The sequence below is a fragment of the Citrus clementina genome, unplaced genomic scaffold (genome assembly GCF_000493195.1).
Source record: "Citrus clementina cultivar Clemenules unplaced genomic scaffold, Citrus_clementina_v1.0 scaffold_2, whole genome shotgun sequence".
NCBI lineage: Eukaryota > Viridiplantae > Streptophyta > Magnoliopsida > Sapindales > Rutaceae > Citrus > Citrus x clementina.
Window position 1 is genome coordinate 8911065 of NW_006262688.1, and position 23183 is coordinate 8934247.

The 23183-nt window shown below is 35.1% G+C and overlaps 3 protein-coding genes across 3 annotated transcripts; 1 reads left to right on the forward strand and 2 right to left on the reverse strand.

The window, feature by feature from the left end:
* Window positions 1-554: 554 nt before the first annotated feature.
* LOC18050964 (potassium transporter 8) lies at window positions 555-6016 on the reverse strand. Its single transcript, XM_006446396.2, is given in 9 exon segments — window positions 555-1728; window positions 2015-2269; window positions 2361-2484; window positions 2789-2841; window positions 2961-3221; window positions 5253-5306; window positions 5393-5852; window positions 5854-5883; window positions 5978-6016. Coding segments are annotated over 9 exon segments (2328 nt in total). The 3' UTR covers window positions 555-676.
* Window positions 6017-15424: 9408 nt separating this feature from the next.
* On the reverse strand, window positions 15425-16267 carry LOC18050965. Its single transcript, XM_024190720.1, has 2 exons — window positions 15848-16267; window positions 15425-15772 (listed from the first exon to the last, which is right to left on the reverse strand). Exons 1-2 carry the CDS (start codon window positions 16265-16267, stop codon window positions 15425-15427), a joined length of 768 nt encoding a protein of 255 aa, XP_024046488.1.
* Window positions 16268-19561: 3294 nt separating this feature from the next.
* On the forward strand, window positions 19562-23120 carry LOC18050966 (cyclic nucleotide-gated ion channel 18). Its single transcript, XM_006446398.2, has 6 exons — window positions 19562-20154; window positions 20239-20451; window positions 20553-20863; window positions 20991-21102; window positions 21964-22200; window positions 22298-23120. The coding sequence occupies exons 1-6, from the start codon at window positions 19621-19623 to the stop codon at window positions 23084-23086; spliced, it is 2196 nt and encodes a 731-aa protein (XP_006446461.1). The 5' UTR covers window positions 19562-19620; the 3' UTR covers window positions 23087-23120.
* Window positions 23121-23183: the final 63 nt, after the last annotated feature.

Here is a 23183-nt window from a genome sequence, read left to right on the forward strand (position 1 = left end):
ATCTTTTTTAATTTTGTTTACCCTTTAACATAAACATTAGTTTTTAGTTTTACACCTAAAACAAAATAATTTTTAATTGTAATATTTATATGAAATTTTTGCCAAAGCCCCACCAATGTCTTGAGCTGGCCTGTCAGTGACTGCGTTATTTGATATAGTAATGCTCAATTTCTTGATAGCTTAGAAACGAGCACCTTGCATGATCCTCGTCTCTTTATTTACATGCCCACCAGGCTAGAGGATGACTCGGCGTTGGCAAGCTTGGTCCGTTATCTTCTGTGTGTAGAATGAATAATCAAAATCAACTTTTACGGCTATTTATTGCATTGGTATTTGCAAGATAGATCTTGTATTATTGTTAACATCGTATTTGTCTTCTGGAATTTCCAGAGCTGAAAACATGCTGGGTTTGATTGGCTTTTGCTGAAACAAAATCTAACATAACATGACCCAATCCATGAAGCAGATTATAGGCTTTAGCATCCCGCAGATAAAAGGATTTAAGGAATCCGTAATTTTTCTACTGTAACTAAAATTTAAGAGTGAAGGAAGCATGATAGAAAGGTTACACTTGTACATGATGATTTTCGAGTGACTACAGAATAATATATGGTTGAAGCTGTGATCTTTCATATACAATATGACTCAAAAGCATAAGTATAATGTATTCTGGAATTTAAACAAGGTAGATCATCCCTACCTCTAGAGTAGATGCACAGGGAATGCCGAGTGCATAAGTTGGTCCCCTGGAATTTCTTCTCAAGAAATCATATCCAAGGTTTATCACAAGTCTCTTCATCAAACTTGACCCGCTCTTGGCTCTGACATAACAGTGTCCAAGTATAAATGCCATTCCTGCCTCCCTTGCATCCATCAGTTCTTGTAACTCCTCTCTTGTGTCTGTATCAATCCGAGGACTCTCTGGCACAACGAATTTCACTCTCTTCCTCAGTTTCTCTGGGTTCTTTAGCTCCTTCAGCTCAGAAGTGCCTGCCATTTGGGAAAAATCTCCATCATCTTCACACATTCTTATGCCGTCTAAGTTTGACGAAGTAGTCCCAACAACTGTCATTTTTCCGTCGCATTCCACGTCTTCTATTCCTAAACTGCACTGTGGTTTCTCCGAACGGATGAATTCGGCAATACTACAAACAAGGTCCTTTTCAAACTCCAGATCATCTTTGTGGATATCACGATATCCATAACGAGCTATGCATCTGTAAAGACGGTATTCCTTTGGACCCACTCTTCCCACCAGGAACCTTTCGTCTGGTCTGACATGTGGCACTGGAACTGATTTGATGCAGAGGAAGACCACAACCTGGTGAAAAGCTGGAAGGTTGGTGACAAAGTGAGAGAAAATTGCTGGGATTCCAGAAACTAGCTCTGTATGTATAAGGCCAATACCCCGGACCCTAACAATTCCCAGATTCGGGCCTAAGCTCAAAATCCAGTTGATGGAGACCTTATTTTGAACATCAAACTCATATTTCTTGAGTGTGCCATAGTGCCAAACATACATAGCAACTAGAAAAATAAATGAGAGGGCAATAGGAACCCATGCCCCTTCTAAGAACTTGATGAGGGATGCTGAAAAGTAAAGTGCTTCAACCGAGCCGAAGAAGATTATAAAACAAATGGCAAAGAAAATGCTCTGATGCCAGCATAAGACAATGACCAGAGACATTAGACAGGTTGTTACCAGCATGACAGTTATAACTGCTAAACCTGTTAGAACCAAAAGGAAAAAGGAAGGAGATGTAGTGAGAATGATTGTGGCTTCAGCTTATAAAACATGAAGATCACTGTAAAATCTCCTAAAATGTAGTAATTTAGTTTAAATATTGGGTTAAACTCATTCATCAAAATGATAAAACCGCAGGTGATAAATATGAAAATCATGCATTCTCTATATAAAGACACCACAACTTTAAAGCTCGAGTGGATAGTACTCGAAACCACACTATTTTAAATATGTGCACACAAGCAGAAAAACATTTGATGCACCAAATACCTGATGCGTTCCCCATGTGTTTTGTGTCTCTAAAACCAATAGTAATAGCCAAGCATAAAAGCATTAATGTCCAGTTGATCTCTGGAATGTAAATCTGGCCATGTATTTTGGAAGATGTATGAATGATTTTGACCCTTGGAAAGCAACCCAAAGCAGAGCACTGTTTTATTATCGAGAAAGTTCCAGTGATAATGGCTTGACTTCCCACAACTGCTGCAAGTATGGCTATAGCCAGAACAGGCCATCTTAATTTCTCTGGAACCACAAGAACAATGGTACTTTAGTTTCTTCTTTCAATTTAGAGAGGATTTAGTCTCATCTATAGGAACCAACAATTACCACTTACCAGGTACAGATACGTAGAATCCAATTCGGTAATCACTTTCAATATTATGATGCTTAGAAAGATAAGCTGCTTGTCCCATATATGCAAGGATTAAAGATGGATAAACCAAACAGGTGAAAGCAATCTGAAGAAAATTGGAATATGTTAGAAAATCTCACCAGAGAATTATTCTGTAATTGATTTTGTGAATCTAAGAAACATGAATTCAAATGTGTTTTATTTGCACATGAGTTGCAGAGGCTTTTGAGGGACATCAATGTATACAATTGAAGGATAATGCCTTGAAGTAAACACACTGCACTTGTTTTTATTAATAATGAGAGCTCCTTATCGGTAACAAAACCTAGTGCAATGTTCCATCAATATATTCCAAGATTAATTATCTTAAGAGCACGCATTTATCTGAAATCATCGACAAGTCAGATTACCTTAATTGACAACTGTGAGAAATGCCCAAGATCAGCATACATAGCTTCTGAGCCTGAAATAAAAAAGAATGGTTGATTACTATAAAAAAGAAAATAATAATAATAATAACAAAAAGAAAAAACTAACTGGGAAGGTGGTAAAGTATATAGTTCAGTGTCCATACTCTCGTACCTGTTATACACAAAAGGATCCCACCCAAGGACATCCAACCTCCCTTTTGGGTCTTCTTTAAAAATTTGTACATGTAATATGGAGAGAGTGCTTTGAAAACATGGGGATTCCAGTGGAAAATGTTATAGACACCAATAGCACTGATGCATAGAAGCCATGTAATGACAATAGGGGCAAATAGAAATCCCACTCGATGAGTCCCGTAATGTTGGAGAGAAAACAAAAATACCAATATGGCACAAGCAACTGGCACTTCAACATCTGCAGAATCCCATAATAAACTCTGAGAAAATATAGTAATAAGCACTAATTGATACTGTGAGTTCAAGTCCACACTTCTGAAAAACTTCAATTTTTTTGCTATCTTTTTTACCATTTCATAGTGCGGTTTGTCTTCCTTTAAGATTAATAGTTCTTGTAGGTAGGTTTTGACTTCTTTGAAGATTAACAGACCTCTACGATTTCTCTAAAAGATAGGAACCGATAGAACTACTACTTCATCAAGGTATAGAAGCCCCCTGCACATTCGCATGGGTGTGCACACAAGATTACTCACATACTCATGCGCATATAATGTGAAATACTTTTTCTTAGACAGATCTTTGTGATTGAGAAAACATAATGGGAAAACAAGAAAGTTCTCATCCTTTCAACACCATTGCTCTTGCATTTAACTTTTTCTGTTGTCGTGGACCTAGCAATTGAATACTTGAACAGCTTGCACCTTGTGTGATCTTAGAAATTAATTAACAAGAAAGTTTATTATCATGCCAGCATCACCACTTCACACTAATTCTCCAACAGAAACTAAGATGAAGTGGACAAGACCTCTGCTCAACAGTGTTGTCTGTGGATTATGTAAGTAAATGCAAGTCCTTAGAGCTCAATAAGTTTCAGTCTGTCAAAATTTTTAAGTGGAATGGTGTCAGGAATTGCACTTATCAAAAGGGAAACAGAAATATCCCTTGTTTAATAGGTTAAACACATAGAACTAAAGACAAGCACCTTCACAGTAGAGTAATGTTTGATTGCTTTAAGATCAAGTTATAATATAGAATCTATGATATCCAGGCGTCCAACTGATGGAGAATGTGATTAAATCATGACATGATAGCCAGTGGAGAACATGTTCCCCACAAACAGCAACGTTGGCAACTAAGGACGTAGGACCTAACTCCACCAATAAGTCAAAAAAACTAACTTTAGCCCACTGATAAAATGATAAACAAATGTGACAAAACAAGCCAATCATGCATGTATAAGAAATTAGAGTCACAATTAAGACACGGGTAATTATCTAGAAACTTGGAGTGCAATATGTACATCTCTTAAGATATTCTCGAGAGTGACGAAGAAGATGAATGGTGACAGCAGCCAAAGAATGATACCATGCTTCAGCCATCGTTATAATTATGTATGGCTAATGGCAGCTTCAAGTCATAGTTCTGACCCAATTTCAGCAGTTCAAGAATATGTCTATGCTGTCAATTAGGCATATAAACTCATAAATATCCAACTGCAGTAAATTACGTGTTTAAATCCTTTTTTCTTTTTACCCAGAACCTTATCCAAACCAAAACTACTTTTCTCTTCACTTTATAGTGACGGCTAACCTTCTATTAAAGACAACATTTTTGACTTAATTATCTTATTTATTTAAATTAAACTTCTTTTATATGCCACATATTGAGTCTTTACTTTAAAATAAGCAGGATGTCATCCACTTGACCTTCCGCATTAAAAATTAAATATCTTAAATAGCTTGATGGTGATTTGAGTTTGATTAAAGTAGGAAGGTTTATCTTAATTATATTTGTACGGACCCCACAATAATGCATGCTTCTGCAGCAATTAGGAACTCTCTTCTTGTCCACTTGCTCACATCCAGACAACTTAACAGTGGAAACAGAAGCTTTGGAAATTCACAACCTCGTAAATTCTGCTTATACAACAGCAAAATCAAGATGCAGACACAAAACCAAGATTTGCTTATTTTACTTCCTTCCCCACAATTATAGAGAGCCAAATAAATTGTTTCAGAAGCAATAAATATAGCCCAGCTGCAGAAATCTGGTGTCACCTAACAACCAAAATTAACAAATAAACCTATATTTTGTATTGCTATTTACCAAATAAACTAAACTTTGGGCATCGAATCCGAATGTGAGCCACAACAAGAGAAAAAAATGGCTAAAAGTAATAAAACTATTTCAGGCCATAAGAGTTCCTTTGAAGAGAAGAAGTTGATCATTAACAAGCTTGAACAAAATGGATTCAAGATAAGGAACTTACATTGGTGGTGTTCTTTAGACATTGAAAGTTCCAAGCCTGATACCGCCGAAAAAACTGCAAATATAGCACAAAAACCAAACAATAACAACCCAATCTTTCATCATAAATCCAAAAGCACAGAGAAGGGAAACCTCCACTACCAGAAAGCGCAGGCGTAAGCACCCCATCACCGATGACCATACACGTTCCAATCAAAGCCAAAATGAGCAACATCTTTTGCAACACTCTATGCTTCTCCAAAGTATATTTCAAACTAGACCCAATAGAACTTTTATTATCGGATAAAATTACATCCTTATTGTACGCCGATAACTCCTCATCTGCTAATTGACAATTGGGCAAAGTACTAATTCTGGCATGCCTGCATAGCAATGAATACAAAGCAAAAGTGCCACCTTCACCATTATCATCTGCTCTAAGCACAATAAACACATATTTCAACAGTGGTATTAATGTTAGTGTCCAGAACACAAAAGATAAAACCCCATAAATCTCCTCATTAGTCTCAGAATGTTGTATGTCCTCTGCAAAAGTGCTTTTGTACACATACAAAGGAGAAGTGCTTAAATCTCCATACACAACACCTAAGCTCTGGTAAGCCCAAAGTTAACACAGTCTTCCATGAATCTTTCTGCAACAACAAACAGAACCAACATCATGAAACCGAAAAAGAAAAAAATTAATTTTGAAGCAAATAAAACAAAAATGGTTGCTACATGCCATACCTTAACTGGACTGTTACCGATAACACGTTCAAGATCCATAACTGCTTATCACTAAATCACTGGGAATCCATTTTTTGAAGGCAAATAAATACAACCAAGATAGATTATCACCCTCCCCAGTTGAAACAACTAGAATTTCATTTGAAAAAAGAGAAAAAAAAAAAAGAAGAAAAGTTGAAAGGGAAAGACTGGTTTTTGTTGTTTGTAAGGAACAGAATATACAGAGTAGTTAATGAGTCCAAGACTCAAGAACCCACCAATGTAGACAAATGAAGAACAAACACGAAACACAACAAACGAATATAGAGAATAGGGAGAACTTTTATATATTAATTTGTTAGTTGAGATTCTGAAAATGGATAGAATATATGTTTATATAATTTTATATATTCTTTTGAGGTCTTGGGGTATGGTGTAATCTTCTCCACCTGGCTTTTGGCTTCTCAGTGACTGTGAGTGTGAATTTAGAAGAAATTGTGAGTGGCAATTTTGGCAAGTGGACGGTGAACGAAGCATGCACTATCTGCAAAAATCTTTTCTTACGATATACCTAACTCTCATCACTCGAGCAAACTGCCAGTGTAAGAAACTGCTTCTCTTCAGTTATATTTATTAAACGGTTGGTGAGTTCTTTCTCGTCTTATTGTGTGTGTATATACACCTGTCCAAAAAATAAATAAATAAATATAAGGTTGCATTTTACACAATTAAATTATAATAATCAACCAATAAGCGCGTTGATCAACTGACATAAATTATTTTATCTTAATTAAGGTTATTGATTCGAAACTTGAGAATATAATTTCGTTAAATATTTGTTAAAAAAAATTTATTACTCTAGTAGTTCTATTCAGTTCAAATCTAAATTAATCAAGACCTAATATAATCTTCAGATACCAAATAATTTAATCCACTAAAAAAATCATAATAATCGATTAATTTGGTTGGCGCCTCCTTATCTTATAAATACACTATTTATTCTTTAATATAATTCTATTTATTGTAAACTAATTTGTGGTGATAATTAACTCTTTTTTTTTTTTGTTTTTATTTTTTTGTCACAAGTAGGATGTGATATGTATAAGGAATTGCCATCTCAATCTTATATTATCCTGGTCCACTGGAGTCGTACACGTTTAAAAACTTGAGTGGCATACATAATTCGAGAGGACAAAAGAGCTGGAGCTAGCAAGCAAATGATGTTTTCACAAATGGCTTCGTCTCTCTCTCTCTCAAGGACAAGGCAATGCAAAAAAAAAAAAAAAACTTAAGGTGCCCATTCTGGCAACTGGCAGAAAATCTAGTTTGCCCCAACTTCACCAGCAAACCAAACACTCAACGCTGCCTGAAGCAGCCAACACTTGGTAGTTCAACTGCATCAGTTTCTCTGCCGAAAAGGACTCCGATACCCCGTGACTTGACGAAATGATTCAGCAAGTCTCATTGTTTTCAAAAGTGGTCATGTAGATTTTTTTCCTTTTTTTTTGGGGGGGGGGGGGGGGGGAGAGAAAAAAAACAATTATGCTCATATGAAAAATAATTAGATCGCGATAGTCAAATGATATAATTGTTATTTTACCAAACTATAAAAATAAAAGCTTGTTCTTTCTTCTCTCTTTCTACGAGCTTCAGTGTTTGCTTCTCTATGTAAGATTGAAAATGATGACTTTAAGAAGAAAATTAGGGTTGATCATTAGGGCATATATTTAAGCCATTAAGAATTTAGTTAATGTAAATTAATCAAATTGTTAACTGAACAAAGTTATGAGTGTTATATTGACGATAAATAAATAATAATAATAATAATAATAATGATGATGATTCGGTCTTCAAAAAGGGAAATGACTTTAAAATATACCATTCTTAGTAAGACAGAATGAGAAAATCTTAGTAACATTTACACAAGATCTGCATCTTAGAATAATATATATAATGCTACTGTTTTTAGTTCAAATTCTTTGAGATCTTCTTCTTCTTTTTTTTTTTTTTTTCATAGTAGAATAAATGCTGCAAGAACCAGATGCAGTTATCTGAATTGAGCAACCTTTTTTATTTTGTTTTCTAGAATATATGAATCCAGCAACTTAATTAGAGGGACATCATCTATGCACATAAAGCAGCTAATGTTTTACTGGACTGTGTATGAGCTGTTGTTGTTTCAAATAAATCCACAGTGCAATCAATCAGCATATGTTATCCACAACTTTACAATCACCACCACAAGAAAAAAAAATGCCATTCATATGACATATTTCAAAAGTTTATGAAAATCAACAAAAAACAAAAAATAAATTTGGAAAAATAATACGCATGGTGAAATGCTCCCATACTGAATATGTTTATTAATAAGATAAATTTTCGGTTAGTCTTCTCGTGAAATAATAATTTTTAAAATATTTTTAAATTATTATAAATTTTAACTTACTTCATTTTTGTCTAGAAGTTAAAGAAATATTGAATGCATGTTAATGAATTTTCTTCTTATCTTCTTAATAAAAAGTGAGAGTAAGGTGGCGTTTGTTTTTTAACTTAATGACTTAAAGTAACTTAACTTAATTAATTGAGTTAATTAGATGTGTTTGTTTTTATAACTTAATGAGACTTTTTAGATAATTTTGACTTAATAAAATAAGCCAATTTTTTTTGCTTTTTACTTAATGGAGAAATCTCAATTAAGTCAATTACTTACTAATGTCAAAAATATCCATGTTTTATAATTTATTTTTTATGTCTATCCCAAAACTCACACATAGACATTTAACCCACATAAAAATATCTCTGTTTTTTCTTTCTTATATTATATACGATAAAATTTGAAATTTATGGTATTTTATATATTAAAATTCTAAAATAATTATGTATTCACTTGAATATAGTTTTACTTATAATGTTAAAATATTTTGGTATTTAATATATTATTTATTTGACATTCAAATTTAATAAGGATACAAATGTAAAAGTACATATTTTTTAGCTTTTTCAGTTAAAAAAAACAAACAACTTAATACTTATTTTCTGAGATTCAGACGAAAAAATAAATATATTATTCAGATTCAGACATTCAGATCTATTCAGAATTCAGACTAATTCAGGTCTATTCAGATTTCAGATAAAAAAACAAACGCCACCTAAGTTAAGGTTTATAATCATTTAAGGATATTTAGAATAATATTATTTCATAAAAGAATAATCCGAAAAAAAAACCCTCTTTCTAATTTGAGCTAGACCGTGCGTTGGGATAGGTTATTGGATCATCCATTTTTTTCAGAAATAATGTAGAAGAGAATAGATTCTTGCAAATCTTAATTAATTACATACACGTGCATATGATTCACTAATGAATGTTCACTGCCACATGATTCCGTTGACCCAAAATCCCCATTCAGTAACGAATTATAATAATAACTAATTATAAGATAAATATTTATTAATCAAAGAAAGATGAGATGAGAAAAATCTGCCATGTTCTCTTTACGTTCGACAAATTATATGCAACAATTTTTTGGAGCTGGTTTGATAAAATAAAAAAATAAAAATTATGGGTTATGTTGGGATAGCACCCAAATGTTTTGGCATGTTTCATTGCACCACTAATTGCTTTAACAACAATCACCGTATACGCAAAACTTTTAAATTAGATTTATGATAGTTTTTATTGTAAATTTTTACTATGTCCTGGTTGGAAGATATTATTTGCTTTTAATTTTATTGTATAATATTAGTTTTATGATCTTTTTATTGTAAATTTTACAAGTTATCATGGTTATTTTAGTATTTACACAGCCCATTCAATTCAAAAGAGGAACGTTATAGTCTTTGAAAAATTATCATTCGTATACCCTATATTTGCTTTGTTATCAAAAATACTACAACATTTTGAAGGCGTATCAATCGTCCATCCTTAGTTGACAAAATGTATCAGCCGACCACCAAACCGTTAGTTGCCGTTTGAAAGTTAATGGAATTACAGTGAATTGACGATTTTACCCTTAAAAATTATCACTTGTATACCCTTAAATTCTCTTTTTATCACTTATGTACCCATAAATTATCACTTGTATCAATTGAAAAGACCAAATTACCCTTCTAACGTCATCATACTTAAACGACAACTAATGGTTTGGTGGTCAACTGATACATTTTATCAACTTAGAGTGGACGATTGATACACCCTTAAAGTATTGTAGTATATTTGATAATTGAGTAAACTAAGGGTATACAAATGATAATTTCCTTAGTCTTTTTAGTGGTTAATAGACATTAGACAAATCGCAAAGGATATTAGAATAGGTACGCTAAGATAGTTGTCGAAATAAGTGGGTGGGTGCACGGTCAAATATGTAGAAATATTTGGGTGTTGGTAGAACATAAAAACCCTAAAAATATTTTTATATTTATGAAGAATAATGTCAAGCGATAAAAAATAAATAGTGCCAAAATTAGAGATGGTGAAATTTTCTATAGTTTGGAACCACATGGGATCCCATCCTAAATGGTATGAATTTTAAATAATTTTTGGGAATAGAAAAAAATAATTTCTAAATTCTTAATGGGGATAATGGGATAGAGTTTTGTTTTATACTCCCCACCCCATCCCCTACCTAATCTCCATTATATATTTTAATGTTTGTTCAATAATTTTTATTTTATTAATTACAATGTTAGATCATAATTTTTTTAATCTTACCTAATATAAATATGTTATAACTAAAAGAAAATCATACATTTCAACTCTTATTCAACCCTAAAATATTATTATGTTTTCTTTTCTCTTTCTCTCTTCAAACATTTTTTTAGTTTTGTTATTATTTCAAGATATTGTTTCAACTTTTTTGAATTTTTAAATAATTTAAATATTTTATAATATAGTAATAATTTTATTTAAGTCTTTAATTTTTAATTTATTAAAATTATTTATCTATATTTATTATAAAAGAAATAAATAAAAAATGGAGTGGAGATACGAAAATCATTTCTTATATTAGGATTTATATTAAAATTTTCTATCCCTACCCTACTAAATTTATTGAGAAATGTGATAAGAAATAAAAGTAAAATTTTTAATAGAGTTGAGAATGAGATAAGTCTCACCACCACCTCTACCCCACCTCATTATCATCGGGAGCCAAAATCTAAAGGGCAATTGTACAATCAGCATCCGTCACGTCGTTTTTAAAAATTTCGAGTGGGTGGTGACCACTTCCCACTACAGGTGAAGTTAATGCCCTCTTCCCAATATTATTGGTCTTTTTTGTTTTCGTGCCTTTTTTTTCTTTTTTGGCAAATAATTTGGAATTTTCTACTTTTAAGTTGGATCCCATTGTCCTGAGTCTTGATTGATCAATTCTTTTTCATTTTAATGCTATAAATAATAAAGTTAATTATATTATGTATTTCTGCTTGCTTCAGCTCAAATAGAACTTGAAGAGACGTCAATGATCAATTGATGTATATTATTTTTGGCTTATTTGTTTTATTAAAGAAAATAATGTTTTTTTATAGAATTTATAACATTTTTTTAGTCTTCTCATATTTAGAAGTTTGTATTTATTGAATCGTTCTTTCTTTTTTGGTATATTAAACCATCTGGTATTCGAAGACTACATTGAATCTCGACTAATTCAAATTCGAGTTGGGTAATACCACTAGAACAGTAAAATTTTCCCAACAAATATTTAATACAACTGCACTCCCAAACCTTATTGAATCGTTTTTTCTTTTATAGCATTGTAAAGAATCCTTTCGTCTTTGTAAAAATATTAATAATATTGTAAAAAAATTAGTCTGCTATCGAATTTTTTAGTGTAATAAGGACATTGATTGTTTTAAATTTTAAAACAAATGTCTTCAGTTACTTACTGCGATTTCAATCTCTTTTGTAATATTTTGTATCATATTCAATTACTACCTAAAATTTGGAGAGAAAAAGAGCAAGAAAAAAAGGGAAGATCTCGAAAAGAATCTTAATCAATGATGATGCAAAAGATGTGGCCACCATCATTGCCATTAGTGATAAAAAAATAAAAAATAAAGAATTGAATTTTGATCACATCACGAAATAAATAAATAGTTATAAGTTATTTGGTGATGCCATGAAGATCAACGCAGCCCTCAGAATCTGGGTATTATTTACATATTCTGTGTTTTCAGATCGTAGGCCAGCCAGCTCAATATGTATTAATGAATACTCCTACATTTCTAGTTAAATAAATTAAATATACAGTTACAGGTATTTATTAAAAAGTAAATTCGAATAAAATAAGGAATCCTATGCATAAGGGGATCTATTAATTGCCTCAAATTAAGCATTAAAGATTCGGATTTACAATTTTCTATAATTATTCCATATTCTAGCGGTGAGATGTGAACATTAAAATTCCTCATTTTACTGGCGAAAAAACATCTGGCGGATTGATCAGGTGCCCAAGAATTCAACTTTCCCATTAATTGAAAAAAATAAAATTCAATCGAAAATGATTCAGCGTTGGTTTCTTTACGTACGTAATCCATACCTATGCATTCAGCCGACTAAAAAAAAATAAAGAATAATTTATTTTTTTTTTAAAAGACGATTCTTGAAATGTAAAGAATATTTTCAAAAACTCCTTTGAATTCTCTAGGTTTCTTTTTAATAGTATTTAAAAAAAATAAGTTGGAAAAGTGTAAAGAAATTAATAATTAAATAATAAAGTAGACAATCCAACATAGAAAATTCTTAAAATTATATAAGAGAAGTAATTTTAAATTGTCTCGTGTCACAAACTCAAGAAGATCATTTTCACACTAGTTAGCTTCTGCCTTGTAGCGTAGTGGCATGACAATGGGCCGGGCCTGACAAGCCCAGGCCTAGTTTGGTTGGTTTGGTGAAGCCAGGATGGGCTTTGTCCGAGGTCGAATGATTTTAATTTTTCTATAAATTTGGGTGTGGGTTAAAGTTAATTAACCCTTCAATCTATTATTAGCTCGCTTAAGGTTATCAAATAATTGTTATTTTATCAATTTAATATTAATTAAATTAATTATTTAAACAAATTAATAAAATAACTTATTTTATTTAATTAATTTGAAAAATAGAAAAATAAATTTAATTTTAATGCTCTCATCTCTCAACCAAACTGTAAGATTTTTTTTTTTAAAAAAATAAGGGTTGCTCTATAGACATTTAGATCAAAATACATTCAACTCATTATAATATACAACTAAATCCAGACATTCAATTGAGTATAAAATATTGTAATGAGACCTAACTCTCATCTGTCAAGCAAACTGTAAGAAATTTTAAGAAATTTTAAAAAAAAAATAAACAAAATAAATATACATTCTAACTCTTCACAACATGCAACTAAATTACGACATTCAGTTGAGTTAATTAGTGCCTCCTCACCTTTTTCAAAATGGTGTCTCTTTACATGTACAAGAGTTTTAATTAATTAATTAATTAATTTTTTTTTGCTATATTTCAATTTTGAATGTCATGACAAATCCGACATGTATTAAATTCAACTTCAAGTCTGAACATACGTATTAATTGGATGCTATTTATGTTGATGCCGAAAAACGACCTCAACAGCTGAATTTGTTTCTTTAGGGGAATTACAGCACGAATCCAAGCTCAAACGCCAATATGACCGCAATTTTCCGTACCTGTCAACCAGAAAACACGGTTAGGATACGCCGGTGGGTTTCCGGCGCAGACCCTCCGATGCTTAAGTCAGAAATTGTGTATAAAGAGATAAAAATGAGAGGGAAGAATTGTGAATGGGTTCAAAAGAAAGGAATTTTCCGATCAAAGAACTCAAAATCTGGTAAGCTCTGTTAAGGCTCTTAGATAGGTCACTTCTAGAGTTTTTTGGTTGATTTTTGCTAACCCCCACCTCAGTTGCCATTTTCAGCTTAAATAGGCCCCTGGTCATGGGTGGTTACCACCTTTAACTTCTGTCCACTTTCTTCAGCAGTTGCACGTGGTCATCGGTTGGAGATAGTTTAAATAGATCGTGGCACACAACTTTCCTAGAAATTAGGCCACGTTATCTTAACCAATAGCTTTCTATGTCAAGCTAATTCTCTGGTCGGGCAAATAAATTTCGAGGTCGGACCGGTGAATTTCCTGGTCGCTCATATAGGTCTAAGGTTGTATTCTTAAATCAGGTTATTCACATAAATCTCAGGCCGTACTTGTGAACCAGGTCGCCAACATAGGCTCCAGGTTGTACTTACGTGGTCAGCTCGACAACAACAATGAGTTCTAAGTAAATTAGGGTCGACTATACTTCTGAAGTTTTTTTAGAAAAATCTAACCTGAACACCAGTCCCCTAGTTTTCGATATTGGAAAGTCATTACCGGTATTGGAAACTAATCAGTGAAAATAGAAAAAATTGTGTAAACCAAAGTATAGTCGACACTTGTGCTTTGTGAGCTTTACGTTTGCGGTCTACAATTGTGCTTTGTGAGCTCTACCTTTGAAGTCGACACTTGTTGCTTTGAAAGTTCTACGTTTGATGTTGTTTATTAAGGTCGACATTTTAGTTTCGTAAAGCCTACGGTTGAGGTCGACATTTTAGTTTTGAAAAGCCCACGGTTAAGGTCGACCCTTGTTGCTTTGTGAGCTCTACGTTTGAGGTTGTTTATTAAGGTCGACATTTTAGTTTCGTAAAGCCTACGGTTGAGGTCGACATTTTAGTTTTGAAAAGCCCACGGTTAAGGTCGACCCTTGTTGCTTTGTGAGCTCTACGTTTGAGGTTGTTTATTAAGGTCGACATTTTAGTTTCGTAAAACCCTACGGTTGAGGTTGACATTTTAGTTTTGAAAAGCCCACGGTTGAGGTCGACACTTGCTTTGTGAGCTCTACCTTTGAAGTCGACACTTGTTGCTTTGAAAGTTCTACGTTTGAGGTTGTTTATTAAGGCCGACAGTTTAGTTTTGTGAGGTCTACGATTGAGGTTGACACTTCAGATTTGTACGGCCTATGGTTGAGGTCGACATTTTAGCTTGGTAAGATCTATGCGCGAGGTTGACACTTCGTAAGAATCTATAGCGAGGTCAGCTTCGAGCTTCCTAAGGTCAACTTTCCAGCTTAGTTACAATCGGCAGTAGCCTAAACATCTTCAGACTTGTCGCGGTCGGCATTAGCTTTATTAAAAATAAGCGTGCAAGCTATGTAATAATTATCTGAAGTACAAACACAAAATGAAAGCGCAACAAGAGTTATACGTTCGTAAAACTACCAAAAGGCAAGCCTTATAGCAACTTTTCAAATCTACTTAGAAAGCACTCTCCTCGTCTTCAGCAACTCTGCTTGTTAAAGATGCCTCACCCTCAACTCTAATCTCATCACCCTGAAGAACTCGATTAGCTTCTTGATCCGTACCCAATGACTTCCTCTTAGCCTTTTCTTTGCTCACATAAGCGGTCAACATCCATTGAAAGTCCATGTCTGGGTGTTTCTCTTAGAACAATTCGATGCATGTCTGAATGACATCCGCCTTCAATTGCCTTTTCTCTAGTCGAATGCGTTGATCAACATCAGACTTAACTTTTTCCAACTCATAGCTAAGATCGGCAATCTTGGAGTCTTTGCTCACATTAGATTTCTTTTCGGCTACCAAGTCTTCTGCCAAGCGAGTATTTTCATCGTTGCGAGTATTGAGGTCACGCTTGAGCCGATCTCGTTCGCTTGCTGTTTTTTCGTTCGTGAGGTTGGCTTTCATCAAAGCGCGCTCGAGTTCTTCTATTTTCGCATGGCCTTTCAATGACTTGGCAAACGTCTCGATATGCGCGGCCATGATCAAGGATTGCTGGAAAAGAAAGCATGACAATTAGGATGGAAAGTATAAACATCACAGAAATAAAGGTTGTGAATTAATACCCACCTCAACTTGGTTTCGAGCAAGCGCTTCAAGAGCATGAGTAGCTGACAAGTGGGAAAAATTCTCGAGGGTATCCTGGCTCACAAAACGAGCAGCTAAGTTCACCATGGGTAGTAAGTCCTCCGCTCTTCCTCGCTTTGACTCTATGATGTCACTGCTTTCAAGCAAGCTTCCTTTCGGACATATCGGGGAAGGGGTAGGTGGCAAAATGCGCAGGGGACGAGAATCACTAGCTCGGTCACTTTTGCTCTGAGGTAGCATGTTGCGAGCTGAAACCGCGGGCTGTTTCTCTTTTTTCTCATCAACTTTGTTTTTTTGTGATGCCCGCCGTGGTTTCTTATTACGTGGTTCGCCTTCTTCGTCCGACATCTCCTCGATCAAGGCTTTTGCAATTTCTGCAGGGGTACGCTTAGCGGTAGACATGTTTCCTGCAACAATAGCAACCACACTAAAATTAGTGAATCTTTGGCGTATGACAACATGGGTAACCACTTAGTAAAATTTTACCTTTTGTTCTCTTTGTTTTCTTTTTCTTGCTGTAATGTGGTAGACTAGAAATGAGGTAAGTGCTCAACAATCTCTCGGATGTCAACAACAACTTCCAATCCTCCGCATTTAGCAATCCTTTCTCAACTCTAACACTCAGCTTGTCACCTATATCAACTTTCTTCTTCCAAGTCACTGCAGTAAAAACATGCGTTAGATTGTATCCTTATTTCGACCTCAACCTGAACAAAACTTGTATTACCTGGTCTACTAAAATGAGTGGGAACTTTAAACCAACCCTTGGTCAGCTCTACATCCCTACCCCAATTTCCACCTACCACGAAATACTTGTTTTTCCAACCTCTACATGAACCTGGAAAGTCAAGTACTATTTTTCTACTCTTTGTTTTTGACATAAAATAGTACCATCCTTTGTGGTTGATCCCATGCTCATTACAAAAATATAAGTGAGTAAACTCCTTGAAACAAGGCTCGGTTTTATTCTGCTCAGCCCATACAACATACATACCACCTAAAACCCTCCAGCCATTCGGGTCAAGTTGACCTGGACTCAAACCCACTCTCACCAACATTCGAGCAAAGTAAGGTTGAATGGGCAACCTGAAACCAAGATCAAACATTTCCAGATAAATCGCAGTCTCTCCATTACTCAATTTGCTTGCCACCTCATCTTCGCCCAATAACCTAAGTGTAATATCGTCTGGGATCAAATATTCTTTCCTCAACTCTTCAATCTCTGTCTCTGTTGTATCAAAGTTTAGCCTGTTCACGCCGTATTCTTCATGCTCATCTCCCTCATCTTCAAATTGTGCACAACTCGATTCCTTATTCACCTCATTTCCGCAGCTTGTATTCTTAGACTCATTTTCGGCCGTATTACAATTTAATTCTACATTATCTTCCCTGACTTTTCCATTATCATCTATACCCGATGCAATATCACTGAGCCCATCCAACAACTCCTTATTCGCATTTTGCGAGTAGCTACAAAGTGACCCATCTTTGCTCCTTAATTCCATTCCTGCCTAATATTACATTTAACAAAACTTCATTCCCAGTCAATACTAACACCCATTAAATCAACAGTTTTTCATTACCAGCACCACATCCAACACAAAACAACACATAGCCAATCCTAAATGCCCAGCAAAACTCACATTTAATATACACATGAATACAACAAGCAGATGTGTCTGGGATGAGATAACTCACCGGATCTCCTTCAACCCGAATGAATTCGAGTTTTGCTGAAGGTCAACAGCAGTAACATCATTCAGCATTCTATTAGTTCTGCATCAGTAGTAAACGGCAACATGAGCTCGATTTTGACAACACAACCCCCAAAAAAATAAATAAATAAATAAATAAATATACATTCTAACTCTTCACAACATGCAACTAAATTACGACATTCAGTTGAGTTAATTAGTGCCTCCTCACCTTTTTCAAAATGGTGTCTCTTTACATGTACGAGAGTTTTAATTAATTAATTAATTTTTTTTTTTGGGTATATTTCAATTTTGAATGTCATGACAAATCCGACATGTATTAAATTCAACTTCAAGTCTGAACATACGTATTAATTGGATGCTATTTATATTGTAATCTCGATATAATATTTAAAAAATTTCAAGAGTGTACTAACATTAATTTAACAAGTGAAGAGAAAACTAATAAACCGGGGTATTTACTCATCTACTTATTCTCAGAAAGAGTAAGTTAATTTGTGTTGATAATTAACTCATCTTCAGTTTTCATTTTTCGTCACAAGTAGGATGTGATATGTATAATCGCCATTTCAATCTATATATATCTTGATCCACCAGAGTGGTACACGTTTAAAAACTTGAGTGGCATACGCAATTCGGGAACGAAAGAGAGAGACTTGCATGAAAATGATGTTATTACGAACGGTTTCATTTCTTTGGAAGGACAACGCAACCCCAATAATTTCAAGGTAGTCTTTCCGGCAACTGGCAAGAAGCTCGTTTGCCTTAAACTTTACCAACCAAACACTTAATGCTGAAGCTAACACTTGGTTTATTCAACTGCATCATCAATTTCTCTACGGAAAACAATGGCGATATTTCGGAATTTGACGAAATGGTTAAGGAATATATATGTGTGTGTGTGTGTGTGTGTACACACACACAATTATGTCCATATGAAAAATAATCAGATTACCCTAATCAAATGATATAATTATCTATGAAATGATCTATTTAACCATTTTTTAAATTTTAAGAGCTTTAGTGTCTGCTCTTTATGTTGGATTGAAAATAATGACCTCAACAAAGAAACGAGTGTCCATTAAGGGCATGCATTTAAGCCATCAAGAAGTTAACAAATGTGAATTAATAATTAATCTATTAACTGAACAAAATTATTGAATATTAGTTGATTCAACTAATAAAAAAGGAAAACAAATTATTGCGGTTTTCGAAAGGAGAAATGACTTTAAACTAAACCATTGTTAGTGGTACAAAATGTCAAATTCTTTAGTAACAATTACTGAATTACACAAGATCTGCATCTAGAATATTTTAGTGCTGCCGGTTTTTGTTCAAATTTTTTTTCTTTTTAGTAGAATAAATATTCTTTTAAATATTTCAACAGTCCATTTTTCCATCTTTATGTTATCTCTTATTTATATTATTATTACAAGCATTAGGATTTTTTTTTTAGTTTACGTCCATAATATCAAAATTTTAATATATTCTACATAACAATTTAAAAAATATATACAATAAAAATTTAAAACTAAGAGAAAATGAGGAAGTGGTGACTTCACCTTATTCTCGTTCCTTCTTCAAATAATAAAATAAATCATTTATATCTCTTTTTCAAAAAGTGTAAATAGTAACATAGCTGACGGAATAACGGATTCCCGCCATCCATACATCTACTACATTATTTTATTTCAAGCAGAAAGCACGTGGAATGAAATCCCACCTTTATTCCAATTATGTCCTTTCTTTTCCCGCCCTTTATTAATTTACCAACTGCTATCCCACGTTCCGATTCCAACGCTCTCCCTCCAGTCTCCCGCGAAAATCTCCACTCTTTGTTAACTAACAAAAATTTTGCCACCTCTCTTTCTCTCTTCTCACAGCGCCATCATCATCATCATCACACAAAAGCACAAAAAGGAAAAACAAAATCTTGATAATTTGCTGTCTCTCTCTCTCTCTCTCTCTCTCTCTTTCTCTCTCTGTCTCAAAACCTCCTGGCGGCGGAATCCGGCTTGCCAGCGGGCTCCGCGATGGAAGATGAATAGAAAAATACTTCCAGTTCTGTCCTCGGCCGCCGCCTCCACCGCCACCGCGACAGCCAATGTCGCCTCCTCTGCTTCATCCCTCTTCCGCCCGTTCAGCAACCATAACCGGCCTTTACTCTCATCGTCCACAACTTCAGAGGTACCCACCGCGCAAATCCTCTGCTGGCGCTTCCAAATCCTGGACCCGGATTCGGAAGCCGTGTCCCACTGGAACTACGTCTTCCTTGCCACCTGCATCATCGCGCTCTTGCTCGATCCTCTCTACTTCTTTCTGCCCTCTGTCAACAGAGAAGAGGCATGCCTAGAGACGGATGGAAATACGGGCTTCTTGATCACCGTCTTTCGGACGGTGGCTGATCTTTTCTTTGTATTTAACATCTTTATGAAGTTTCGGACAGCTTTTGTGTCGCCCAGTTCTAGGAGTTTTGGGAGGGGAGAGTTAGTTATGGATGCAAGAGAGATTCGCAGTAGGTATTTCAAGACTGATTTTGTCATTGATCTCGCCGCCGCCCTTCCCCTGCCTCAGGTTCGTCCTTAATATTTTCAAAGTTAAAACTAAACTACTTAACACCGCAAACTGTAGGGACTAAAGGAGCATTTAACTTGGCAGTTTGTCGTATTTCTAATAATTCCTTCAATGAGGGATTCCAAGGCTGATTATAACAACTCCTCGTTGGCCCTGGTCATTCTGTTGCAATATATTCCCAGGCTATTTGTCATCTTTCCTTTGAACGGAAGAATCATCAAAACTACAGGGGTTGTTGCGAAGGCTGATTGGGCAGGAGCTGGGTACAATCTTGTTCTTTTCTTGCTTAGCAGTCACGTAAGAAACAGGGCGCCTCCACTGTTCATTCTCCTCCCAGTTTCTGAAACTCAATTGCCTTTTTTTTTTTCCATTTATTGTTGCTGTTATGTTTGCCTCAGGTTTTAGGAGCAACGTGGTACCTGGTGGCCGTAGGGCGGCAGTTCAGCTGCTGGAAAGATAGGTGTAATTGGGAGAACCGGCATCGAGCTTTGTGCCTTCCCTATTTCCTGGATTGCTCTACTTTAGAGGAGCCTGATCGGTTGAATTGGAGAAATGTCACCACCGTTATTGATGATTGCGATGCAGTTAGGGAAGCTGAGATTGACTTCAAGTTTGGAATATTTGCAGAATGTTTCACTGATGATGTTGCTGCGTCACATTTTTATAGGAAGATTTTATACTGTCTTTGGTGGGGTTTAAGAACTTTAAGGTCCGATTTTGTTATTGGTTTTGTTGATACTATATCATGGACTTTAATACGGAATCCTCCGTTAAAATGTTTCTGTTTATATCAGGGCTCATATTTTATATATTCACTTTATTCTTTCTTTCTGCAGTTCATATGCACAGGAATTAGATACAAGCATATATGTGGAGGAGAATCTACTTGCTATTTTCATATGTATCCTTGGTTCGGTCTTGTTTGCACTGTTGATTGGCAACATGCAGGTACCATGAACTGCCACCTTAAATATTACTAATTCTCTTTACTGCGTTGTTGTTGCCTACTTTGAATAACCATGCTCTGCAGTAGTATCAGAAGCAACCATATTTTGCCCGTAAATAACTTGGACGCTAAAAATTTATGCAAAAACCAAATGTATGTACAACCTGTTTGGACTTATGAAACTCCAAAGAATTGGAGTTACCACCTAATCCGTAGGTCGTATTGGAAACAGAAATGGAACACTTAAAAGACTGCAGATAAAAACGTATGATCTTCCTTTTTTTTTTGGCTGTCGGATTTTGAGTATGCTTGAAATTTAGGTATAGGCGGGTTGCAAACATTAGCTATTAAGTAAAGTGCGCGTTTGCCAATCACTTTATCTGCCGTGTCTGTGCTTCAAAGTCTAGCTGAAGCACATTACTTCCGAGCATGCCCCTTCTCTTTTTCAGTTAAGTTATAGCATCATCGATCAATATGAAAAGGAATGTTTGCCTGAAATCTCATAGGGAGCATTATCTGTTGAGGGATTGGTTCACTACTACCTAGTTTGCAGGTGAAGTATCTAGGCGAGTAGGTTCATCTACACTTCATTAGGTGAGTGTTAGATTCTGGCTGGGAACAGCTGGTAAAGTTTTGGATTAAATAAATCTTATATCTACGGAAAATATTCAAATTGTTCTTCAAATTGTGTTAAATGATGGAACTTCTTTGTGGCTGCTGTCTAATGAAATGATACTGCTGATTGCATAATTATATATTACTAGAGATGGATTCCAGGTCTTGCTGATAACAACTTGTAATACATTAACGTGCCAAGTTTATAAGCAATGGCAATATGATTTTTTCTTTTTCGCTTCTTGAAGACATATTTCCAGTCCATGTCTGTAAGAATTGAAGAATGGAGGATTAAGCGAAGGGATACAGAGGAGTGGATGAGGCACCGGCAATTACCTCCAGATTTGCAGGAACGTGTTCATCAGTTTGTTCAGTACAAATGGCTTGCTACAAGAGGAGTCAATGAAGAGTCTATACTGCGTTCACTACCTGTGGACCTCCGTCGTGAAATTCAGAGGCATTTATGCATTGCCCTTGTTCGCCGTGTAGGTCTATCTTGCATTTGTAACATTGGTTTAACGACATACTTTTCTTGTTTTTTTTCGTTGATCAACAATCCAATTTAATTTGTTTGTTTTTCAGGTACCATTCTTCTCACAAATGGATGACCAGCTTCTTGATGCTATATGCCAGCGCCTGGTCTCATCATTGAGCATTAAAGGCACCTACATTGTTAGAGAGGGTGATCCAGTAAATGAGATGCTTTTCATAATCAGAGGGACACTGGAGAGCTCTACAACTAATGGAGGAAGGGACGGGTTCTTCAACTCCATCACCCTTCAACCGGGTGATTTCTGTGGTGAAGAGCTGCTAACATGGGCTTTAACACCCAACTCTACCCTCAACTTGCCCTCTTCAACTCGTACTGTCAGAGCTGTCACCGAAGTTGAAGCTTTTGCCCTTGAAGCTGAAGACCTTAAGTTTGTAGCACATCAATTCAAGCGACTTCACAGCAAGAAGCTCCAGCATGCCTTTAGGTACTATTCTCACCAATGGAGGACTTGGGCTTCTTGCTTCATACAATCTGCTTGGAGAAAGTTCAGAAAGAGGAAGATGGCAATGGATTTGAGTATAAAAGAGAGTGGCTACGGCTACGTGACAATTCCTGACAATGACAGCTACTATAGTTTCGACGCACCTGCTGGAAATTATGCAGATGGAAGTGCTCTAAAATCAGCATCCCGCAAACATAGCAGTTCTAAGAATCTTGGAGCCACAATTTTGGCTTCAAAATTTGCCAAAAATACTAGAAAAGTGGCTGGCCAGAAACCTCAACCGGTTGAAGAAATTAGTGCTTCTAGTAGCTTACAGATGCCCCCCTTGTTGAAACCATCTGATCCCGATTTCTATGTAGAAAATGAGCTTGTTTAGTTATTAGCACAAAAACTAATTGGAAGATGAATGAGTCGATGCAAAAGAAAAAGTAAAATAGTTAGGAAATTTTTTTATGTCATTTATGTAAATTTTT